Here is a 25,973-nt window from a genome sequence, read left to right on the forward strand (position 1 = left end):
TCATATTCACATGGGGCACATTATGTCTAGGAAAAACTGTTCACTCATCCTGGCCATGGCCAGCCAACATCTATCCCTTGCTTGGGTGGGTTTTGGAGAGATGTGGGGCTCAGAAAATTCAAGTGAGAGTGCATTTCCCTGGGTTCAGAGCAGAAGAGGGCCCTGTGGGAGAGAGAAGGGTGCATGCCCACCAGCTCACGTGTGCTCCTCACTCTCAGCCCTGGGGCAGGTTCATGTCTTTGGTCTTCAGAGCATCACAGGAGCAAGGAGCTGATTTGGACACACCAAGCCAGGTCACAGGAGCAGTTTCTTGCCCAGCCTTCACTTGTGTGTGGAGACAATCTGGTACCTCCTCTTCTTCCTGCTGCTTCTGCAGTTTCCTTGGAAAGGACCAGACCTGCTCAGTCATGCCAAAGATGAGAGGAAACTTCTTCATCTCAAGAGCCAAGAAAACCCTGACCAATGACATGACCAGATCAAGGTTAGGCACCCCCACTGGACCTCCTGGAGGTCCCAGAGCAGCAAGGATGGGGAGGGGGGCCTCACACTGGACTGGCACTGTGGTGTTTCTCCTGGAGAGTGATGTGGGATGTTTGTTCCCTGATCCCAGCCTGAACCAAGCTCAAGGACTGCTCACTTCCACATGCACCAACAGAGCAAAGGTAGGCAATGGTCCCTGTGAAACAGCCACAAAGAAAAGATGGAATTTTTTTGATCTTATGTCTTTCCATACTCCTGAATCCAATTCAAGGAAAAATTTAGCTTCCAACCTATTTTTTGTCAGGATTAACAGAGGGCTTCTTAATACGGCACCTGTCCTAAACATCCAGTTTCCCATGTGACCTGGAGATGAAATCTGGCTGAGGGCCAAGCTGGCCTCACATTTCCATTTGACTCTGCCACTAACTGGTGATGGAGAGCCGGCTGCTCACAATATTCGTCAAGGGCTCCTCTGACTGCTCCTGCTCCAGGGACAGAATGAGGTCAACAATTCAAATCCCAACAGTTTAACCCAAACAGGCCCCATCCATCAACACCTGAGCAGTGGATTAGAATACATTGTTATTGCTGAAGGTGAATTGAAGGGATGAGGCATTAAATCACAAGTCTTACCTAATGCTAGACGTTACAAAATATTTCAACCTTTGCCAAAAGCAGGGGGAAAAAAAAGCCAGTTTATCTTAAAATCACTGAATGCCAACCAACAGAGTTTTGGTGAGGTGATCCAAACTAAAGGTAAAGCCTTCTTCAGGAACACCACAGCCACCTTGTTGGGCTGCCCAGATGCAAGGTAAAAAATAGGTGACCATCCAAAAAAAAAAAAATAACAAACCAAACCTGGTGTCTCTGTAAGTGCCACTAGGAAGATGCAGCAGGAACTGAACAAAGACCTTAGACACAGGATCATCTTCCCTGTTGTGGCTTCCACTACCCAAACTGTCAGGAGGAAACGAGAAACTTCATCTCCCCAAAGAGTCACTAATTTTGATGGCCTCTTCTATCTCACCTGAATGTATCTGCCTCATCTCCGAAAACACTCAAGGTCAGGTTTAATTTGGCCGCGAGCAACCTGTTCCAGTGCAAGGTGTTGGAATGAGGTGAGCTTTAAGATCCTTTTGAACCCAAACCATCCTGGGATCCTTTGATTCTGTGCACTAAAGGGGAGATAGGATCACCACAGCCTCACTCCTGAGCATGCCTTTAAGTATCTGTGCCTGGCACAAAGCCCTCAGCAGGTGAGAGCCCTGCCAGGGAATGCCCCACTGCCTTGCCTGCCTCCCACCTTCTCTTCCTCCCCAGCTCTGCCCCCAAGAGCAGCCAGGCTGAGCAGCAGAGCACAACCACAAGTGCTCCAATCCCTCCAAAAAAGGCATTCACTCCCACCTTCCTCCTTGCCTCCAACTCAGGTCCCTGGGACAGAGTGTTTTTCCTCCACCACAACCAGTGCTTGACAAGGCAGAACATCCCCCCCCTGCTCCACTCAAGCCCGAGGGAGGGTGCAGCCAGAGTAAATTACTTAGAAGAGAAGGGGAAAAAAAAAAAAAAAAAAAGTAAAATTAAATAACCACAGAAGACAAAGGCTTCTTGTCTCAAAACCCTTACTCAGCCAGCACATCGGGCAGGTTGGCACCGTGCTCAGGTGATGCTGCGTAGGCAGGGGCTGTGCTGGGGCTGCTCTGGGAACCCCACTGCAGCACCCCCTCCCCCCCAAATTCAGCAGCAGGGACCCACAGTGCTCCCCAGGCACCCAGTTTTTAGCAACTGGGTAAAACCCAATATTTCACATTTAGAGAGATGTGTAAGACAAGGTTTTGGGTCTGACTGCTCCAGCAGGACGTGACTTTTTCAACAGGCTGAACTTGTAATTGCATATTTTTCTCCCCTATATTAAAAAAACAAAAAAAAAAAAAAAAAAAAAAGAGAGAGAGAGAGGAGGAGGAGTAGAATGGACTAATTTATCAAGTGCAGCCAAACACAAGGCTGGACTCAGTCAGTGACACTCTGTCCTCCTAAATAATTTGTATTCTAATGAGGCCTTTTGCTCCAGCAGTAGTTTGTAGCCCCCACACTTTCTTACGTCCTTCTGTGCTTTTATTTGATTGTTTTAAAATTTCCACTGCAATATTTTTATTAACCAAAAGAAAAAGGAAAGCAGGCTTGCTTTCCTCCTGGCTTACATGGGAGCAGGTAATGAATCTCTGGGCGCAGGAGTTGTCTCAGCTCTTATCTCCATGGCCTTGCTGTTCCCAAAGATGCTCATTTAAAAAACTGCCCCATCATACTGAGATAATGGGAACAGAGAAAGTCGGCAAAGAAACAAAAAGGTAATCAGGATCTTTAGAGAAGCAGGGGAGCCCCATGATTTCCACCTGTTCTCCTGTTGGGACAGGTCTTCAGTCACGATACCACAAATGAGAAGGAGTCCCTTCAGGGAGGGCAATCATGAGAGATGTGCTCCCCATCAGAAAGCTATTTTGCAAAGCTTGGTCTTGCCAAAGGCTCCTCCATTTGGGTCACACTCATCTTGTTGTGGCAGTGCTGGCAGCCCTGAGCTTGCACCCCCGTGCTGGTGTGGCCAGGCCAGGTTTGCTGGGGGTGATTTGCATCCAAATTCCAGCTGCTCCAGGCCAAGGAGGTGGTCCTGCCTATCTGTGGGGGGTACCTAGGGAAAGGCAGTGAGGTTCTGATCCTACAGCAAACCTGTGTGGGCCAGAACTGCCCTCCATCAGCCACCACACAGCTGGGGGTGAGGGCACTTCAGGCCACTTCAACACAACTTCTGACCCATCCAAACACCAAGCCATGCTTCCACCACCAACTCCTTGAGCTAGAAGGTGCAGTGGGTGGCTGTGAAAACCTCTACAAAGCTCTGCAAAACAGAACCAAAAGCAGCGGCAGCATCTTCTCTTGCCCACCTCTGAGCCCCATCACCGTGGGCCCCTGCGCATGGTGGGGACGGTGGCACCCCCCCAGTCCAAGTGCCAGGCCCTGTCCCAGCTGAAGGATGGAGCAGAGATGGCTAAAAGAGCCAGCAGGAGGGAATGAGAGATGGTGGGGGCCCCACACATCCACTCCCCTGTGTGAGCCTAACGAGTCTCATTAACAGGGAGGACTTAGTTCTGCAGCTGGGTGGGATGTGCACGGGGGATGCAGAATCCTGACCCTTTCAGGCCAGAAAAGGGCCCTGGAAAGGTAACAGGCTCTGGAGGGGCTTGCAGCCTGAGCCAGGTTAAGGTTGGGGTGACATCTAGGACAAGATGACCCAACTGGTCCACCCCCTTACAGATTCCCTCCCCAGCACTCCAGGGCTGTGGGAGAAAAGAGCCACCAAACACTTAAGAGAGAGGTCAGAAAAGCACCATTTCCAATCCACACAGTTTCACTGGGAGATAGGATGGAGAAGATTTTATAATCAAGACTATCCAAAAGGGAGGTTTGGCTTAAAAACCTGCAAAACCTCAGCAAACCTGGTTAAAACATCAGCCTAACCAGGCTCAGCGCAGCTCTCCCCTTCAGACTGGGGAAACAAATGTTACAGGTTTACACACTAATTTATTTATATCCATTTAACAAATTAATGTCTGCCTCCCATCCCCCTTCCCTGGAGTAGCAGGCTCTGCAGCTCAGAGTCAGTGAAACTCCTACTTCCCAAAGCCTTGGAGATAGCAGCTTGACCTTCATTACTGCCCTGCTTTGATTTCCTGCCTCCCTTTGCTAACCCTCCCTGATGGAGCCATGCCAGGCTTTCTCCCTCCCTGGGGACCATCCTTGCTGCTATTCTGCTTGGGTTCTAATCACCTTCTGCTTTGAAGCCTCCAATCTTTCACAGCTTTCCCCCGTGCTGTGCCATCTCACCGGCCTTTTTGGGAGCACCAGATGGACCAGCCAGATTACTCTTAGGAAATATCTACTCTTTTCTTGGTTTCTTCCCTACCCTGGGAAAAGCTTCAAAGCTGCTCTCCCTGCTGGCAGAATTCCTCAAAGAAAAGCTCTGTGGACAAGGCCAGCAATCTCAGAGTCCCAAAATGGTTTGGGTTGGAACAGACCTTAAAGCTCATCCAGTGCCACCCCCTGCCATGGGCAGGGACACCTTCCCACTGTCCCAGGCTGCTCCAAGCCCCATCCAGCCTGGCCCTGGACACTTCCAGGGATCCAGGGGCAGCCACAGCTGCTCTGGGCACCCTGGGCCAGGGCCTGCCCACCCTCACAGGGATGGATTTATTCCCACTTTCAACACTAACCCTGCCCTCTGGCAGTGTAAGCCATTCCTGGTGTCCTGTCCCTGCATCCCTTGTCCCAAGTCCCTCTCCTGCTCTCCTGGAGCCCTTTTAGGCCCTGGAAGGGGATAAAAGTTCTCTCTGGAGCCTTCTCCAGGCTGACCTATGCAACTCCCTGTGTCCAAGCAGCTTGGCATGATGGGTTTAGCTCCCATCCAGGCTTTACCAATTGCCCCAAAGCCCAGCACCCACAGGCTGATACACCTGCAAACTACAGTAGCAAACCCCAGCTGTGCTTCCAAGAAGGTGGTCTCTCAACTCCCACAAGTTCAAGATAATTTTAAACCCCTGAATAAAGAGTAATCACTCTTCCGGGTTTCATTTATAGATCTTGTTTTCGTTACCACTCCCAAACGACATCCAAGCCTTATCTGAGTGCTAAATTCCCAGCTTTGGAGGCATCCCCTGCCAGCCACTTTCACAGGCTCAACCCAAGGGGAAAGCATTTTCTCATGGACACAGCTGTTTCCTTAAACAGACCTGTGTTATGAGATAGGGAGACCAGACAGTGTACTTTCTCTGGCCACTCATTGGCTTAGAGATCCCCTTTTCTCTGCCTCTGCTTGGCTCTAAGCCTCCCCCACAGCTTTTTCCAGCCTCTCTCTTGATGATTTTTTCCTCTGGCTGGTAATTGTTCTCATTGCCCTTGGCTCACAGATGGTCCTCAGAGAGCTCACTGCTGATGTGGTGCCAGCTCTGCTCCACTCCAGCTGCTGAAGGGCATGAGGAGACCAGCTACCACTGCACAGAGACCTCTCCTCTGCTCCATCTGCCCTTCCACACCCAGGCAGTCGCTGCAAAAGGCTTTGCTCACCACAGCTGGGCCATGTCTCAGCCCCATCCCAGCACCCAGGTCACCCTCCAGCCTTTCTGCCCCCCACACTACGCCTCCCCATTCTGTATCTCCATCTCCCTACCCACCCTTCCTCCCTGACAGTCTCTCCTGCCATGCAGCTGAGTCACTTCCCCTTCTCCAGACCTTTCCTTCAAGCTTTCCCATCCTCTTTGGCTTGGGAGCACCCCTGCAGGGTCACAGCAAACCTCTCTCACGCAGGGGAGCAGCCCCTGGGATGAAATCCTTTATGCTGAGGGTGAGAAAACACCAGCACAAGTTTCCCAGAGCAGCTGTGGCTGCCCCTGGATCCCTGGCAGTGCCCAAGGCCAGGCTGGATGGGGCTTGGAGCACCCTGGGATGGTGGAAGGTGTCCTGCCCATGGCAGGGGGTGGGATGAGATGATCTTTAGGGTCCCTTCCAACCCAAACCATTCTGTAAATCCAGCCCTGGGCTCCGGCCCTGCTCCACAGGGACAAACTGGGACTGCCACCCAGGCAGGATGGATGTGAGTGGAAGAAAACAAGGGGGGAAAAAACACGGCAGAGCAGAGAGGAGGTGAAAGGAGGTCTTATTTTTCACCAAGCCAAGTTGTTTTTGGAGGCACAGACACTGGGTTCATTCATGAAGAAGCTAAGTGCAGGGTTTTCAACGGAAACAATGAATTAACAAGGATGAGCAGCAACAGGATAAATTACCTTTTTCCTGCCTCCCAAAGTGTCCTGTTTCTTTCCTAACCAAGCAGCCAACAGTTCATTTAGCTTCAAGGCACTCAGCCCCAGCAACCTGGTGCCTCTAGAGAAGTCCAAAGGCTTAGAGAGGAGCTTTCCACAGAGGTGCCTCTTTCCCTGTGGCTCCACACCCTTCCCACTCAAAACCATGAGAGCTGGGGACTACAGAGGACTCCACATGGCATTTGGGATGTGAAGCATGGGTGTTGCCACCCAGCAAGGCAACAGCCCCATGGCCAAAGCCAAGGCATCATGGAATGAAGCCACATCCCAGAAATTTCAGGCTGGAAATCAGGAACAGGCTCTTCACCCAGAGGGTGGTCAGGCACCAGAACAGGCTCCCCAGCTCATGGCCCCAAGCCTGACAGAGTTCAAGGAGCATTTGGATGATGCTGTTTAGACAGTCTTGCAAGTAGTGGGGAAGCTGGACTCAATGGTCCTTATGGGTTCCTTCCAATTTAGAATCACAGAATTGTTTATATTGGAAAAGCCCTTTAAGCCCATGAAGCCCAACCATTCCCCCAGCACTGCCAAGGCCACCAGTGACCCATGTCCCCAAGACATGGCTTTTAAACCCCTTCACCACTGCCCTGGGCAGCTGTGCCAGAGCTGGAAAACCCTTTCCATGAAGGAATTTTCCCTAATTCAATCCAAACCTCCCCTGGCTGTCCCCTTCTGTCAGAAGCTGTGCAGAGCCAAAAGGGTCCCCCTTTCCCCTGAGCTTCCTTTTCTCCAGGCTGAGCCCCTTTCCCAGCTCCCTCAGCTGCTCCTGATGCTCCAGACCCTTCCCCAGCTCAGTTCCCTTCCCTGGACACACAAGATATGTTATGATATTCATTCTAAGATGACATTCTAAGATCGGTGCCCTGAACCCCAACCCACTGGGACCCAACTGAACCCATCCACGGGAGAAAGATCCCAGTTCACTGAGAACCCAGTAGCTTTCACCAGTGTGCAATTTCTCTTCAAAGACTCAGAAGGAAAGTGGTTTGACTCGCAGTTTCTGCTATCTCAAAATCTATCAGAGGGATACACTACCCTATGCTAACATAACGGATTAAAGCAGAAGATAAAATGCTGTTCCATTATCTATTTATTAAAAGCACCACTTGAACTGCTTTTATTCAGTGTACATCTCCCAGTAAAGAGGCACTCCTTGACGGTGTAAATCAGTGAGCAATTGTGTTTTAACAGCCTTTAGAATGGCATTTCCCCACGCTTTTAGACAGAGTATCAGACAGAAAACCTCTTCCAAAACTCACTTATCGTAACAGGCGAGATCACAGAGCTCTTTACTGCTCCTCCACCACCAAGACAAATACAAAATGGGCTTCTAAAACTCACAAAGCAGAGATCATTCCCATTTCTGCTGCATGAATATCCTTAATGATGGGACAAAATAAATAATTTTGTTAGCAGGGGAGAACTGTGCAGCTCCCACTGACAGATGGGACTCCTGGTAGGTGATGAAATGCAGGCTGCAGCTCCCAGCCCAATGAGTCCTTTCCTCTGTGGTAGCTGTGGGTTCTGTGGGAATCAGCTCTTACAGAGCCAGAAAGGATGGCTCTTCAAATCTTGCAGTTCTCTGAGCAAAAGGGGAAGAAATGGTGCCAAACTTTCAGCAAAAGATTTCAGGTGTGAATACAGCAATACATGTGAACTGCACAACAAAAGGGAGGTTGCTGGATTCTCTCTGCTTCACCAGAATAAATTAGGCTTTTTCTTGGTTGAGGATATTTTTCCATGCCAAGAAACATTCCCCCTTACTTTTTGCCAGGCTCTACTGCTTTGGTATTCTAATTTTATTTACAAAGTGTTTCAATAAAGAAACCTGGAGCAAGAGCATTCATGAGCAGGTTGGATTTCAGTTGAAATGCTGGTGGAAGACAAGCACAGCAAGCTTCACCCTGAGCTGCACAAATCAGTGGAGTCTCCACTGTGGGCATGAGCAAATGTCAGATATGACTGGGGGAAGAGGGAAAGGGATGTAACCACATGCATGGGGAAGGATACCCACAGTCTGGAAACTATGTGGATGGATGGATGGATGGGTGGATGGATGGATGGATGGATGGATGGATGGATCCTGATCTGATCTGCTGCCATCAGAAGGACTTTAGCACTGTGGCAGACTCAATGCTGAGGATGATGTCATCGCTCCTTCCTTTCCTCTGGCCACCTGCATTTCATCACCTGCTGCAGATGAACTGGGGCACTGTTTTGCTGGGGAAGGCCCAGGGCTCAGCTGTGCCACCTGCAAGGACACCCTTCCTTGGGGTGGTTCCCAGCCCCATGCACCCCAAACCTCTGGCCACTCTTACAGGAGCTGAATTCTGACGGGGCTGACAAACCTGGAAGATCATTTTAAACCACAATCACTTCAAATTTAGCCTGTGACCTCCTTGGCAGGATCTCCCTTCAGCACAGCAGCCCCAAACAGGAGCTGACAGTGCTTTGCAACCTTTTGAACCAGCACTCAGGTCCCTTGGGTACTGAAGGGAGGGTTTTTCTCAGCAGCATGCAAGCTCCCTTGCTGTGACAGCCCTGCTCTTGGGCTGCCTGGGAGGGGACCAGCATCCCCATCCCCTGCATTCAGTGGTGTGAAAGGTCACTGGGGAAGGTGCACTTGTCACCAGGAATAAACTGCAATGCACAAGTTGTGTCACGTCTTCTCTCTGGGAGGATGGAGCCAGCTGAAGTCAGAGAAAATCTTCCCTGATGCCAGTGGGGTTTGGATCTGTCCTGGAGCAGCGAGCAGAAATGCCAAGCTGCAAGGAGTGAAAGCTCTCCAAATGGCATGGGTTATCAGCTGGCACGGAGGGAGCCCCAGGGGACACAGGGCGGGTGTCCCTTCACACTGAGGTGCCAACCAGTGCAGCCCAAGTATCTCCTTAACATAAGTCACCCCATTACCATAAAGCTTGGGCAATGCCAGCTTCCCAGTCAGGCTAAATAAATCCCTTCCCTTTGCTTCCCCTGACAGCACATCTTATCCAGAGCTATTCTGAGACAAGAGCCACCAGCAGACCAGGCAGAATTGTGCTTGAGGGTCCAGCCCAGGAGAGCATGGCTGATCCCCTGTGCCCCTGAAGTGTTTAAGTTTCCCAGATGAACCTCATATTTTTCCACATTTCACTACCTTTATCTATCAGAATGATCTTAGAGAAGATTTTATTTCTCTCTGCAGTGGGTAGCAAACCAGAAGCAAAACTAAAGCAAGGATGGCCCACGTGGAAGAGAAGCAAACCTCACCTGATCTGCTGGAGGGAAGAAACCAGGGCCATCCAGCACCAATGCCTTACCTGGTTTTCCTGGCTCAGCAATGTCATAGGAACACAATCATGGCTCACAGACCCCCTGAATGAGTCGTTCTGCAGGGGAAAAGCAGAGTGTGTCCTGCCACACTCTGCTTGAAGCCCAGGAGAAAGCAGCAGAGCCCAGGGGGGTGATCAGCCAGCCTCTGAGCTGGCAGTGCTGGCAGGTAGAGGCTGACACAGGCAGGGGTGTCACCACATAAAGGGCTGCCGAGCCCACGTCCGGCCCCTCTGCTCCTCCCTGAAATGTGGGTCAAGCCACAAGGTGACAGCCAGTGCTAAGGGAGCCATCCCTGCCCACCGAGGTGCTTCCAGCACTCTATCAAAAACTAAAGCCAAGCAATAAAAATTAAAAGAGAACTAATACGGATCATAAAACCCAAGCACAAGACTAAAAAGTCCCTGGGCACTGATGTATCGTTAAGACAGGGCATGGAACTCCCCTCGCAGCACCGCCAGGTTTCCTTTCCATGAGAAATTATCCCGGTTTCTGATTATTTTGTCAAAGATGGGTCAGGCTTTTATCATCTGGCTCTCCAGTGTTAAGGAATAAAGGTGTTGGAAAGGCTTGGGACTTGTCTGTCACCCTGTACACCACTTCTTGTGCCTCACCCACCCACTGGGCTTTGTGGTTGAGAGCACCAGTGCCTTGAACCAACAGCTGCACACACCCTGGTCAGGAAGGATGCTAAACAGATCCACAGAACATGGAATGTTTTGGGCTGAAAAGGACCTTTTAGAGGCCAGCCCCCTGCCCATGGGCAGGGTCACCTTCCACTAGAACTGAGTGCTCCAAGTTCTGTCTAACATGGCCACAGATGGGGCATCCACTGCCTCTCTGATAACTGGTAACTAAAACAACTGGCCCCAGCCCAACAAGGTTGTTGGGTTGAGCTCTGATTTAAAAAAACCCACTATTTTGCTAAAAGTTCTCCTTCTCCCAGTCTTGCAATGGCTGGTAACTCACAGGCATCCTCCCTCATCCCAATATCCCATTTTTTTCCCACTACAGAAGGTCCCACTGAAACAGCAGCCCCAGGACCAGAAATTTTATGGGGGTAGAAGTCCAGATTTAACTCTTTTGGACACAAAGAGGTTTTAATCACCTCTGGTAACTGGAGAAAAAAAATGTGGGAAACCACTGCCCATCATCTCCATACCCCACTAGTCCAGCCCTGCTGGCTCATTAACATCCTCTTCTTCTTGTAAATATTGCCTGAGCACTCCTGCCTGTCCTCCTGCCCTCAATTAACCACGGCCTGGGGGAGAAGCAGGTAAGAAAGCACTCAAATTTTACTGATCTCCACAGATGGTGAAAGCAGAGCTCAGTGAGACACACACAGGAAGAGGGGATGGGCAAGGGCAGGGCAAGCAGAGCCCCTCAGGCCCAAACACCCTTGCCCAGCTGTCCTCATCTCCCAACGCTTCATCAGATTTGAGGAAAGGCTGTATGCCACAAGGTTTGGTTCTCTGCTCTGAAGCAGGTTATCCTTGCAAACACAACCTCCCCTCTGCTGAATCCCAGAGCCATCAGGCCTCTCCCACCAATCCCAAGGGGGTGGATGTCCCACTAGCTGCTCACATCTCATGACACAAGGCAGAGGTTGAGCCCACACAAGCTCTGCAGCTCCCAAATCCCATGGAAGCCTTGGAGACCACTGCAGCATCTCAGAAGCAGCAATGGAAGGAAACCTCTGGAAGGGCCAGGTTGGATGGAGACTGGGAGCAACCTGGTCTGATGGATGTGCCCCTGTCCATGGCAGAGGGTCTGGAACAAGATGAGCTTTAAGGTCCTTTCCAACTTAAACCATTCTGTAACTCTACAATAAATATCTCTGGCTCCAAACAGCACCTCCAGCATCTATGGGGATGCCAGAAACACAACTGGTACCTTCAGCAGGGTACCCAGCTCCCAGTTCCAGCTGCAAGGAGCCACAGGTCACCAACAGAGCAGCCCCAGCTCTACACAAAGGTGGTTTTTCTGGAACAAAAGCAAAGGCCACAGAAATAGGTTGATTTTTTTTCTCTCTTTTTCCTGAGATATGACTAAACTCTGGGAGCAGGTAGTGCCTGGGCATCCTGCAAGCATCCTGCAAGCAGTGCTTTCAACATGAAGGAACAAAAGGCTGCGGTGGGGAGGAGAATGGTGGGAAACCTTGCGGGCTCCCGAGATTCATTTGAGACCTGGTGTTTGCAGCACAGGCTGTATTTCATCTTTTCATAAGTAAGTCTTACCAGGAAACATTACAAAAAAGGGGGCATTTCAAGGCAGAAAAGTTGGTCACCAATCGTCATTTTATTTTATTTTTTAAACCCTTTGTTAGCAACTCTTCTGGGGAGCAAATCCAGCAGAGGCAATACAGTGCAGCGTGCACTCCTAAATTAGTTTCCAGGCACTTGGGATGCTTTATTATTCATTTCCTCCAAATATTAGGTAATGCCTTTCACCCCTTTCAAAGTCTATACGAGGGGTCTTTGATGCATTGTGGGACTTGAAAGTTTCAGGTCTAAAGAAGCATTTCTTTTAAGTCCTCCCTTTTATCAAGCATATTCTGTTCTGTTCGCTATAATGCACACAATGGCATGAGAGTCTTGACCTGCTTCATGTCTGATGAGTTGAAATCTCAGATGCATAGGATAAAACAGCCATTCCTAGCAATACAGCTTAAACACTTAGGGCTCTATTCAGGCAAATATTACCCAGGGGTCTGCCACGCCACTGAAAAGCTGCAGAAATTGGCTCCGTAGACGGCTGACCAATTCAGCAGTGAGAAATGACCCCGCCACATTAACTCCCCTTTTCATTTCACCCTGGGCGAGCCAGGGTCTGGAGGTAAGCGCAGCAGAAGGCGAGAGCCGGCTGAAGCCAGATTCATTTTCTTTATATAAAGTATTTTTGTGTGCGTGTGTGACCATGAATGTCATTATGCGGATCTGCAAAAGAAGGAAAGTAATGACATTAGGGCACAGGCGCAGGAATCAGGGAGGTTTTTGTCTTACAGTGACACCGGAGCGCTGTCACGTCTTCTGGACAAGCAGAATTTGCAGGCTTTAAAACACTGCAGATGTCTTAGAAAAGCAGGTCTCTGCCTCTGCTGAAGGCAGGTGGACTTTGCTGGGTCACTTTGCACCATCCAGCATCAGTCTCCTCCATGCGTTAACCAGAATTGTTCCATAATAATTTACCCTGCTCCATAACAATTTACCCTGTTTGTAGGTTTTTCTCGCCCTGTTTTTCCTTCTTCATACTGCAAGATCACTTAAGAGATGGCTCCTGTCCAACAATACACTGCAGCCAGGGCAGGGATGCAAAGTAAAACTTGCTGTTGCAAAAGCAAATATATTTCGGTACAAAATACCATGTTTTTGTCCTTTAGACAGTCACACCAACATGTTTTTACAGAAGTACCAGGTGGCTATTTTAGGATATTAATCTTCTCTTGTCAATCTCCCCTTGACAGGTTAGAACTATGAAAAAAATTTTAAAAGCCAATCTGGAAATGCAGGGGTAAAATTCAATGTACAAGCAGGAGAGTTCCTAAATACACTGAAGATGCTGGAATTTGCATGTTTTATACCCTAGGAGCAAAAGATGCCTCTAGAACAAGTCAGAAAACAAGTGTTCAGACTATATAGGAAGATATTTGTAAAAGAGACAGGCCCTGTTTTTCTGACTCCTCTTGCTACACCCTGGTATGACCTGCAATCCCACCCTGTCAGCCTGAGACTAGCCTTGATAACCCCAACATTTCACTGGGAAAAATATTTCTTAAGCTAGAAAGCTCATCTTGCACGAGTAAAACCTAGCTATGTCTTTCCTGATACTGGCAAAACATCCAGCAGCACCTCCTGTAAAATGGGAATACATGCATCTGCAGGCCCTGACCCTGGCGTGTGTGATTTTAGGATTAGCTCTAAAAGCAAATCAGATCCACAAGCATATGATCTCCCAACCCACCCACCTCCTCCAGGATGCTGCAGACCTGGAGGGCACAAGCCTGATTTTTGAAGGATGCTGAGCATTCCTCTCACAGTTGGAGTGGCAGTAGCAGCAACAGGTAACAAAAATGATATGATAAAGACTGGACAGGGCTTTGAGCTACCTGGTGTAGTTGAAGATGCCCCTGCTTATTGCAGAGGGGTTGGACAAGATGTCTTTTAAATGTCTCTTCTGACCCAAACCTATTCTATTCTATTCTATTCTATTCTATTCTATTCTATTCTATTCTATTCTACTCTATTGTATTCTCAGCTCTCACATTACCCACCGGGCTAGGAGGCTTTTTAGAAGCCCTCTGAAGCATCCTTACTAAAATACCATCAGGACATACATGGTTTGTGCCCCACATGTATGTACAGTGCTGACATATATGTACAGCTGACACGTCCTCGCTGTGCACACTACAAATCCTCTGAGCCAGTAAGAAAAGTCAAACACTGTGGAGATTTATCAGTTTGCATGTGAAAATCCTTTCAGTCGAGACAACAGTTCTATTCCTTTTGAGGTAAATTAAGAGTTTTTGCTTGGGGACCCTGTCAGGAGCAGAAGGCAGCACGAGGATGGGACCCATCACTCACCAGTCAGCAGAAAGATGCTGACGGGGGTGTCTGCACAAATTTTTGAGGAGCCTGAAACAGCTCCTTTGAGAGAGGGAGACTGAAGAAAAGAGGCAAAACTGCAGGAGAAACAAAATCTATTTGTAAACCCCAGGCAGAGTTGACACAAGGCAGCTGGCACAGGAGTGCAGAGATGATAATGGAGCCTGATGGATAGTTCAGAGGATTATCAGAAACCCTCCAACTCAAATATGCTGAGGAACCAATTATTTAATGCTAAAGACAGCGCAAACGGATACTTAATAAGCTGGATCACTTCAGGATTGTTGGAGCTCAAGGGGCCAAACCCCCACGGGTGTACGTCTGGAAAGCCAGCATGATGAAATACACAATGCTTTAGATACACACAGGCCCTCCCAGTCATCCCCATCTCTGCCAGGAGACAGGGGGGCATGGAGGGGAAACAGCTGGAATTTGGGAGCAGATGGGTGCAAGAGAGCTGCATGGGAAGCATGTTCACCACCCCAGGCTGACACCACTCAGCTCTGCAGTAGCCTTGCTGGTTGCCCTGTCTACAGGAGAAGGGGTTGCTGTTCTCAGGAACAGTCTGGGTTTTTCTTCTAGCTGATTGCATAGAGGCAGCAGGGAAGCCGTAGGAGGTGTGGGAGACAGAAAGGAGTTTAGTCTGTGCTCCAGGCAATGATTAGAACCCGTTTTGGAGTCAGGCATGATTCCTGTGAACAAAGCATCCCTTCTCAAACTCTTCTGCTGGCAGGAGTGTTGGGGGAAAACGGGGTCTCAGCTCCCTCCCTGCCTGCCTTGTCAGGAGGTGACCCTGCAGACACACCATCCCCTCACCTGGGCTGCTCTTGCAGCCAGAGAAGAGGGACAGACTTCTGCTCATCCTCGCATGCTGCCCACACTAGACCAGATGTAACATGGGATAAAAACATCTCCACTAACTATAAAGGGCCCCTGCATTTTTAAATGTCTACAGATTGCTTCCTGAAACCTCATTGTGTAAGTTTCTCCCTTCATCTGCACTCAAACAGCAGCTGAGGTGTGTCTTAAAAATCTGCATTTCCCCGTGATCCAAACTCCAATAGCACTGCTCTTGTAGTCCAGGCTACAGCAGAGATCAAGACTAGGTATAAGAAAGAAATTTGTTATGATGAGGATGGTGAGGTCCTGGCACAGGTTTCCCAGGGCAGCTGTGGCTGCCCCTGGATCCCTGGAAATGTCCAAGGCCAGGCTGGATAGGGCTTGGAACAGCCTGGGACAGTGGGAAGGTGTCCCTGCCCATGGCAGGGGATGGCACTGGATGAGCTTTAAGGACCCTTCCAACCCAATCCATTTTGGGACTCTGAGATTGCTGGCCTTGTCCACAGAGCTTTTCTCTGAGGAATCCTGCCAGCAGGGAGAGCAACCTGGGATAGTGGAAGGTGTCCCTGCTCATGGCAGGGGGTTGGAATGAAATGAGCTTTAAAAGGCCCTTCCTACCCAAACCACAGTTCTACAATTCTGTGATAGCTCAGCACCAAGATGCTCCTCAGCATCCATCACACATGCACAGAGGAAAGACAAGAGAATTTGGTCCCTGAGGGATGGGGACCTGCAGGGGCTCACAGCATGGCTCTGCTGAGGGTTTGGCCAGTGTAAACCAGGAAATTTTCACAAGTAGATGGTGAAAAAAATACCCAGCCTCCCACCTGACACAATGCAAAATAGTTCAAAAACATCAGCTCAGGGTCTGGCTCTGGCATATGTGAACTAGCTCAGATGAAAAAAAAAGGATTCTCCTTTCTTCCTGTTCAAGACCTCTAGGCAAACATCCAAGTCACAGCCTCTTGTGTGACAGCTGCAGAAACAGGTCTGGAGAGGACCTTGAAATGCCACCCAGATCGCAGCCCCATGACTGGGTCTGGACGGGGCCAAGCACAACAACAGCCAAAAGCACTCCAAGCATTAACAAATATTGTTGCTTGGTGCACTCCTGTGCAGCTGCCAGCATATCTGCTGCCTGCTCCTTCCAGCACTCAGCACTGAGAACACACATATTGATGAGAGCATCTTCCACGGATTTACAGGAAGAGCAATTAGAGGTTTGGTCGTTGATGACAGCAGAGAACGGTGGTGGTGGTGGTAAAGATGATTTGTGCTGATCCATTAACACAGAAAACTACCTCCTCTCCCACAGGAAATCTCAATAATTGAAGGGCAGATCAGAACCCCAAGACCCCAGAAAGGTATCAGGACAACCACAGAGTTCTCCCCAGTCTGCATCCTCCTTGCCAGCTCTCCCCAGCAAGCTCACTCCAGTGTGTACTCACCAGTACCCTTGGTTTTGCTTCAAAATGGTGATGCTCCTTTCGCTCCTCTGACCATTTCCTAAGGAAAAACAGAGAGAAAAAAAACACAAAACAAAACCCCTCATCAGATCCAGGACTGATTATGTGGTTAAGAAGGGCCAGCTCTGGAGAAGCCTCTGCCAGGACAATGAGAAAACATGGAAACAGGCCTGTTCCTGCTCTCCCACCACACGTGCTCCCAGGGTCAGTTCCTCTGCTCATCACCCTTCCCTGTACCACAACATCACCTAGCAACACCGTGCCATGGAAGTGCAAGCCCACCCCATCCTCCCCCTGTATCACATCTCCAGTGACAGCTGGGAGATGAACGCCCCAGGAATGGATCACACCGGGGCAGCTCTGGGCTGCTTCACCCATATCAACATTACACTTTGGCCTCTTGGGATTATCAGCTTATTCCTACATCCACAGTCCAGTCACCAGTGGCAGCTCAGTAGTACCTGCAGAGCAAATCCACAGCAAATCCACATTCCACCAGTGCTGGGGTGCAAAGAGGGAAGGTGTTTGACCAACATCCTCCCAACTCTGCCCATGAAAGTTCTCGGCCCCTCTTAGCCTGGGAAAACCTTTGGAGAAATGGAGCTCTGCAGAAGCTCCTGGCCACCACTCACACTTCCAAATGATGGAGACAGGGGTCTTGCATTTGCAGAAGGTGACACCTCCATGTGGAGGCCCAGCAGCTTGGCCAGAAGGACTCAGAGCAGGCAGGACTCAGGGCTGATGAAGGAGATTGGCAGAAGGATGTTCTGGGGTGCTTTACTCCACTTCAGAACAACCTCAAGGTGTGAGACCCCCACCAGCAGGTAGCCACCACAACAGGGTCCTCTAGGACAATTTGGAGGGCTGGCCCAGGCCTTCTCCTGGGTGAGGACAGGGAGGAAGACCATTGTGGCTATTACAACACTGGGAATACAATGCAGTAGTGCTCAGCGGGAAAATGCTCCTGTGGCTCAGCAGTCAGATAGAAATGCACTGTTTGCATGACAAAGAAGCCAAAATCTGGGGTATTCTCCCTAAAATGGCACCACCAGCTCTCATCTGTCCTTGAACCTGGGTTTGTACCTGAGTCCTGGCCAGGGTCAAGCGGTTCCCTCCTACTCATGGAAGCTGCAAATGAAACAGGATCTCTCTGCCAAGGCTTAGTGGTGTACAAAGCGAGGAACAGCCACTCATTGTGTGCAGTCTCTCTATTACAGAATCACAGAATCACACAAGGCTGGAAGAGACCTTCAAGATCATCAAGTCCAACCCATTCCCTGACAGCTCAACTAAACCATGGCATCAAGTGCCACATCCAGTCTTTGATGGGCAAGGAGACATTTGGGGCAGCTGGAGAAGGAGACATTTGTTATCATGGGGCAGCTGGAGATGGAGACAATGCCTTCTCTCTCCCCAATAGGTTTCTGACTGAATCAATCACCCAGGCATCTCTTTCTTTTCTCCAGGCAGCCCTTGAATGGGTTTACTAGTGCAGGGTCCACCAGCACCACTTCTCACTACTCATGACACAAGGAAGTAAACAGGATTCCTCTCCCAGCTTTTAGAAAGAGCCAATGATCTTGATTCAGCCTTTATGAGATTCTCATTATTTCCATGGGTAAGTGTCAACAACATTTTCCAAGCCAGGCTGACACCTGGAAGTCAGGATGGAGAAACCAACAGGCTCTGATCACCCTACCCAATCTATGACACTGGTAAATTACTGCTCTGCACATACACTCAAGGAACAGAGCAAAACCATGAAGAGTAACCTTTGTGATAGCCCCAAATTCTCCTCCTCATGTGTCTAGAACCACCAGCCTGAGGACATTTAGGCAGTCTGAGGACATCCATGGAGCACATGTGAGTGGTGCAGCATGGAGTTGCTGCAGACCACCCCCAGGGCCACAATCAGCCCTGAGAATTTCCCTGCAGCCAGTGAGTCCACGTGTTTTCCAGAGCATCCAGCTGCTGTAACCCTCCGTCAGGACCTCCTTCCTTAGCCAGGGCCCTGTTCAGTTCATTAACCCACAAGGAGACATCACTGTCCTGGACTAACAACACACTCAACAGCCAAAAGTGATCAACAACAGGCAAAGAGCTTAATGCAGGGCAACAAGCCCACACTGGGCCAGCACCATCATGGTTTTTATAGGGCAAAATTCACAGTACAGGCTGCAAAAACCCTGCAATGGATCCTGGCTTCACGGCAGAGCTCCTGAGCTCTGCTTGGCTCAACACACAACCTCCCCCAGCACCAGGGCAGGGGCTGGCACCATGTTTCCCTTGAGAAGTGTTGGGTTTCAGCTCTAACTTCTGCCTAAAGCCTCCTTCTCCCCACAGGTCCTTCACTGCAGCTGCTCCCCAGAGCAAGGAGAGCTCAGCTTGTAATGCAACACCTGCTGTGGGCAGGTGGGGTTGGTGTCTTCTCACAAGCATCAGAACAAAAGGGAATGGCCTCAAGGTGAGCTAGGGCAGGTTGAGATGGGATATGAGGAGATATTTCTTCAAAGAATGGGCTGTCCAGCCATGGCACAGGCTGCACAGGGCAGTGGTGGAGTCCTCATCCCTGGAGGGATTTAAAACCCATGTGCATGTGGCACCTGGGGACAGGGGTTAGGCCTTGGCAGAGCTGGGGGAATGGTTGGACTCAATGGTCTTGGAGGACTTTTCCCACCTAAATGATTTTGTGATTCTATGATTCCACCTAAAACAAGTCAAATCACCGTTTGAGGCACAGAAGAATTCTCATGGGCCAATAAATGGGAGTTCCTGGGCTAAGAAAAGGCTGCACGTGAATCACAGTTTCATCAACCCTCCAAGAAGAGTGGCTGTGAATAAACACACTCATGACCCGCCCTCTGAATCAGAAGATGTCCTGGTGCTCTTGCAGCAGTTTCCAAAATAGGATGGGCATTGCTGAGGGCAGCCCAGGCTTCATTCTCCGTTCCCAAAACGCACGTGCGATGAGAAGCTACAAATCAACCAGGCTTGCCTGTGGCTTCCCCTTCAGCCACAAGGTCCCTTTTAGCTTCTTGGGGTGGTTTGCAGAATGACTCAAACACGCCCTCCTGCAAATGACATTCAGATTTCTAATTACCCTCCCTGAATACATCACTGATGTGCCACATCAGCTCGCTCACAGGGCTGCTCCTCTCACCATGTGTCCCCAGCAGTGGAGCTTCTGCCCCTCTTCAGCACACTAACCTCCCCATCACCTGGCTGGGCTGAGCTGCTGGCCTGGGAGAGATGATTCCAAATTAACTGGTGATGTGGAATGCTTGTCCTGCCCTTGAGGTCAAGCCTACATGAAGAAACAGCCTTTATCACACAATCACAGGGCAGTTTGGGCTGGAAGGGACCTTCACAGGCCATCCAGTTCAACCCCCCTGACAGGAGCAGGGATATCCTCAGCTAGATCAGGTGGCTCAGGACCCTATCCAGCCTGACCTTGAGTGTTTCCAAGATTAGAGCACCCATAGTTTCTCTGAGCAGCCTGTTCCAGTGTTTTACCACAGTCACTGTGAAAAACTTCTTCCTGATAGCTGATCTAAACAGATTCCCCTTCAGTTTAAAACCATCACCCCTTGTCCTATTGTAACACACCCTGTTAAGTTTGTCCTCATCTTTCTTCTAAGTCTTCTTTAGGCCCTGGCAGAGGCTCTGAGGTGCCCCTGGAGCCTTCTCTTGCGCAGGGGAACAGCCCCAGCTGGGCCAGGCTGGCTCCAGAGCAGAGGGGCTCAGCCCCTGGGGTATCTCTGGACATTCCAACAGGTCCATGTCCATGCTGAGGACACCAGAGATTTCTCCAGGGAACAGCCTTGTCCTCAAGAGAACAAACCTTCACGTATTTCCAGGGGCCTTCCAAGGCTGCCATGCGTGCTCGAGCCCTGACCAGCCAGCAGCTGGAATTTAGCACAGGATTGCCCTGTACTGACAGCCAGCACAGACCATGGACATGCCCTCCCCAGTGCCCAGGCCAGGAGGTGACTCCCAGGGACAGCCTGATAAACCTACACCACTCCCTGGCACACCAGGTAGGGTTCAGCCCCAACTAAGGCATTTCAGGGGGTGCCCACACAAATCCTGGCTTTAGTTGCCTTAATGCAGGTTCTCATTGATACACTGGACTCCCTAAGCTATCCCAGACCCATGCCTGGCTTTGCCAGGCAAAACCCTGGACCTGCATCCCTCCTGAGTGGCAGATGGAGACTAAGCAATGTGTCCTAGGGTAGAAATGGACACTTCTGGCCAGCAGCTGAACTATGGCTACACGTGTGGTGGCTGCCCCAGCTCTTACTGCAGCCCATGGGGATGCAGTTGGCATCATTTTGGGTGTTTGGTGAGCCATTTAGTTACTCAAACTTCAGTATCTCTTTTGGGGTGTGAAACACCCTCCAGACTCCACTGGCCAAACATCCACTGACCCTAAAAGGAGACTGAGCACCAAGTTAATATTTTTATCTGCCACTGCAGCCTACCTCCAGCTCCTGGTCTACGTTTCAACAGCTCCTAAATAAAACCCATTTGCATGGGATGGAGATGCCCTGCAGCTCTGCACTCTCAGGCCCCTGCTGTGATGAGCAGCACAGTCCTGGCACATCCACACTTCCAGGACGGTTCTAGTGCTTGTGCATAATAGGACTGAAACAAGTAAATTTGACAAAGAAAGGAGAAAGAGCAACTGATATGCAAATCCATGTCATAAATCATTCACCAAATCTGTTCTGCAGTTTTGAAATAATCTTGGAGGTTGCTTCCCAAGTGCTGTTTGCAAACCCTCTGTTAATCTGGGAAGCAGATGCTTTTACAGTAGGCTGTATTACAGCATCTTCAAGAAATCCCCATCAAATGTTACTTTAAAATGCCCATGATTTTTGCAATCAGTTCTTTTAAAATCTTCTTGGCATATCTGAAAACCAAACATCATTAAAACAACCCTTTGCTGTGATTCAGCTGTAATGGGTCTAAGCCTGGGGAAGAGCTCATCTTGCATCTCCTTTCATACCCAGGTGACCCCCAAATTCCTCCCATAGTCCTCTGCCCATTCCCTTCATATGCTGTAAAGAGTCTTTGACTTCCACAGACTCTTCCTGAGGTTCACTGAAAGCCTTTGTTGCCTCAAACAGGGCAGTGCCCTGGAGATGCCCTCTAAAATCAAGGGAGCCAACTCACCCACGCCCCTGCAGAAAATCCCACATGGAAAACATACTCTGAAAAAGCATTTTTACCATGCCCTGGCACACATGGACACTTCATTGCCTAGGAGAGTGTTTGGGATTATTACTGCTGGCTTTTTTTTAATTGCCAGGGTCTGTTTCTTCCAGCAGAAAAAAAAAAAACCAAAAAAAAACAAAAACCAAAAACCTGCCCTGAGACAAATCATCCCTCCCAGCTCGGAAAGAACTGAGTGTGTGGATCGTGCTCAGAAGGAGTAACCTGGCTGCATCTTTGGGCTGACATCCTTTGCAATCTCCAATGCTCAGTTTTCCCCTTCCTGTGTGAAAATGGAAACAGCAGCATCAGCCGTGGTTGGAAAGGTGATTTTGAAATCCACAGGTGAGAAGTGTAGGTAAGACAGCGCTGCACCCTTCTAGAAATGGGGGGAGAGGGAAAGGCAGCAAAGGGGGGAAAAACCCCACATGATAAATAATACTCTACAAATTACATAAAATGAATGCATTAAAAAAACAATCCTCCAAGAAGCAGCTGCTTCATTCTTTGCTGTTGATAGGATCAATATAAGAGAGGAAATTACCACCTTGTGCTCTGCAACACATCACACCGACTTTCCTTTACAGACTATAATGCTCCTGATTGCAGTGTCAATTTAAAATTTACCATAAAATGCAGGATCTCATAAACTTTACAACCTCAATCACACTCAGCCAGTGTTTTCACCCAAATCACATGCACAGGCACCCGCTTTGCTCTCCAAGGCAGACACACATCAACGTGCTGCTGACAGCAGATGGGAGAGCAGAGCAGGGCACCACAGCTGGGATCTGCCTGTCCTGAGTAGCCTGGATGCAAAGAGAAGGAATCTGGTTGGAAAACAAGATGGAAAATATACCCTCAGATCTCTGTGAGACAGCTCAATCCATGTCCAGCAGGATGAAGGGTGGCCAGAGCCACAGTTTATGATGAAGTTGCTGAGGCCCTGGCACAGGGTGCCCAGAGCAGCTGTGGCTGCCCCTGGATCCCTGGCAGTGCCCAAGGCCAGGCTGGATGGGGCTTGGAGCAGCCTGGGGTAGTGGAAGACGTCCCTGCGCATGGCAGGGGGATGGCATCAGAGCCTCTAAAGGTCCCTTCCAAGCCAAACCAAACTATGATTATATACTCAAATACAACATGATCTCAGGTGCAGCAGCTGTGGCACCCTGAACACGCTGCCATCGAGGTGGCACCAGCACCCCACGATGCTGAGACAGCCTCCTTGCACTGAGACATGCTTAGAACAGCTGGTTCATGCCCTTTGGCAGGCTCTGATGGAATACTCCAAGCCATCTCCCTAATCCTGGGTGTCCTTCAGACATGTAAGCCCATGCAGCTCCTACGGAGAAGACGGTGCGAGTTTTTAACACAGGGAAGGAGCACACAGCTATGCCATGAGCTGACCACCTGCTTATGCAGCATGGGTTGCACTCAAGGGTTGACAAGGGAAAAACTAATTAGGCTCCTAATTTTTGCCTCCTACATAAATCTAAGTCCTTTTGGTGTTGTCACTATGACAGAAAACCCATTTCTCTGCAGGGCACAAAGGATTTTGGATGAAGCATAAGAAAAAGATGCATATTTCAAGTTGCCCTTCCCCAGGAGCCATAAAACTCCACTCAGTGTCTGCAGTCTGCATGTACCCTGTGAGCTCCGGCTTAAAATTCTCCCTCAGCTCAAACATTATAGGATATATTTGGGGAGAAAAGTAATTTTTGCAATCAGCTGCTTGCCTTTGTGACTGAATGAAAGTGGGACCACACAGATGCTTAAAGATACAGCAAGGGTTAAACCTTGAGAGAGAGAGGACAGGCAGGACTTGGGGATGAAGTAGTTGATCAAAGGGTGGCTCAGGAGTTATTTTAAAATAAACCAGAAAGTAGAACTTCCCAGTGGTTGCCGCTGTAATTACAATGCAGACAACAGAGCCATGGTGCTGTTAAGGTTACTGGATTTTCCTAGCAGCTGTGTTTAATTTACTTAAAGCATGCAAAACCATCAGGTCAGATCCCATTAGCAGAATCTCTCCAGAGTGCTGCAAGAGCCTGGCCAGCCCAGCACCAGAGAAATGCTGAGGGCAAAACACAAGTGTAAAATACCCCTGGGGAAGTAAGACACCAACACGGTGCACTGTCCTCCTCCTTGGCTGCAGCAGAAGCTGGGCACTCAGTCCTTGCTGCTCATCCAAGGACCTGTCCCCTGTCCCTTTACTCCCATCATAAGCCATCTACTGCCCATCTATCTTCTCCCAAGATCATCAGAAGCAGAAATACCTTGACTGGCTGTGACAGAGAAGGATCTGGGATCAAGCATTTAGGGAAGTCCTTTGAGTGTGTTTTTGCTACACCCGGCTTCTCTAGGTCTCCTAAAACTGCACAATGTCTCACCTGGATCCCTCTGCTCCCCAAGCACCCCCCTGACTTCCAAGCTGCCTTAGAGAGAAGACCCACGTGTCCTGAGTCATGCTCAGAGTCCACCTCAGACATGGGAGCTTGGTGGATTTGTGAGTCAGGATTTCCCCCTGGAGCTTTGTTCACACATATATAATTCAGGACCACACGATTCATCAGGAGTTTTTCCAAAACACAACTACAAAAATTACAACGTCCTTGTCAGGAAAGAAAAAAAACCTTCTGGAGGTACTTTTGACACTGGCTCAGCCCTCTCTCTGCCAAACGGAGCATCAAGATTTCATCCACTGTTTGTGGCCCCTGCCAGCTCAATTCTCTTTCTAAAATTAGCATCTTGAGAGATGTAATTGCTAGAACAGGAGGTGTTAGGTCATGTTTCGGTCCCTGCACATCAGGCTAAGTGCTTCTGCTGCCACCTACAACCACCTCAGAGTCTGAACCTCAAACGTGTCCTGCTCCACTGAGCCCAGCAGAGTGATGCAGCTTTAATGGGTGCTGATGCCAAAAAAAAGAGAATTGAAGACAAGGATAGATAACACACCACAGGCTCCCATCTGCCCATGAACCCCCATATACAGTCATTCCTACAGAGAATGGGCAAATAAAGTAAAATAAAATACTAGAAAATGCAAGAAAAGGTATTTCCCACATAAGCTGTGACTGCCCCATCCTTGGGAGTGTCCAAGGCCAGGCTGGATGGGGTTTGGAGCACCCTGGGCTGGTGGAAGATGTCCTGCCCATGGCAGGGGGTGGAATTAGAAGACCTTTAAGGTCTCCCCCATCCCAAACCATTCTGTGATTCTATGACTCTAGAAAAGAATATAACAGAATAGAGCAAAAACAAAACAAAATAAAATAAAACAAAACAAAATAAAATAAAATAAAATAAAATATAAGTGCTTCTGCTGCCACCTACAACCACCTCAGAGTCTGAACCTCAAACGTGTCCTGCTCCACTGAGCCCAGCAGAGTGATGCAGCTTTAATGGGTGCTGATGCCAAAAAAAAGAGAATTGAAGACAAGGATAGATAACACACCACAGGCTCCCATCTGCCCATGAACCCCCATATACAGTCATTCCTACAGAGAATGGGCAAATAAAGTAAAATAAAATACTAGAAAATGCAAGAAAAGGTATTTCCCACATAAGCTGTGACTGCCCCATCCTTGGGAGTGTCCAAGGCCAGGCTGGATGGGGTTTGGAGCACCCTGGGCTGGTGGAAGATGTCCTGCCCATGGCAGGGGGTGGAATTAGAAGACCTTTAAGGTCTCCCCCATCCCAAACCATTCTGTGATTCTATGACTCTAGAAAAGAATATAACAGAATAGAGCAAAAACAAAACAAAATAAAATAAAACAAAACAAAATAAAATAAAATAAAATAAAATAAAATAAAATAAAATAAAATAAAATCCCTAAGTAAAATACCACACATGGTAAGAAAAAATGTGAAGGAATGGGTCTGTTTATGGGAAATCTGAAAAGATCTGACCAAGCTGCACGACCCTCACTGCCATCAGAACCCCTCCTGAAATGAGTATTTCCTGCCACTGTGGGCAAGAAACCCCAGCCTGGCCCTGGAGTCCTTGGAGCTGTTTAAGATTATTCTTCCAACATAAACTCATCCCTCATGTCTTAGAGAGGTGTGAGACTTATTTGCATAATAAATGACAAGGCAGGAATATAGATTTGTGTCAGATCACCCTCCCTTCCCTTTGAAAGAAATCTATTTATTCTGACTGAATCGTCTCTTCTCCAAATAAATGGTGTTTGTAGTCAGTTTAGCTG

At 49.1% G+C, this 25,973-nt stretch overlaps 1 protein-coding gene across 1 annotated transcript in view; it reads right to left on the reverse strand.

Moving 5' to 3' along the window:
• Window positions 1–25,973, reverse strand: part of ZBTB7C (zinc finger and BTB domain containing 7C) — a 146,768-nt gene that overhangs the window by 55,404 nt on the left and 65,391 nt on the right. Inside the window, exon 4 of the mRNA XM_041461669.1 lies at window positions 16,543–16,600. Coding sequence (XP_041317603.1) covers window positions 16,543–16,600 — 58 coding nt within the window. The remainder of the gene's footprint in view (window positions 1–16,542; window positions 16,601–25,973) is intronic.

The sequence above is a fragment of the Pyrgilauda ruficollis genome, unplaced genomic scaffold (genome assembly GCF_017590135.1).
Source record: "Pyrgilauda ruficollis isolate IOZ18807 unplaced genomic scaffold, ASM1759013v1 scaffold150, whole genome shotgun sequence".
Taxonomy (NCBI): Eukaryota; Metazoa; Chordata; class Aves; order Passeriformes; family Passeridae; genus Pyrgilauda; species Pyrgilauda ruficollis.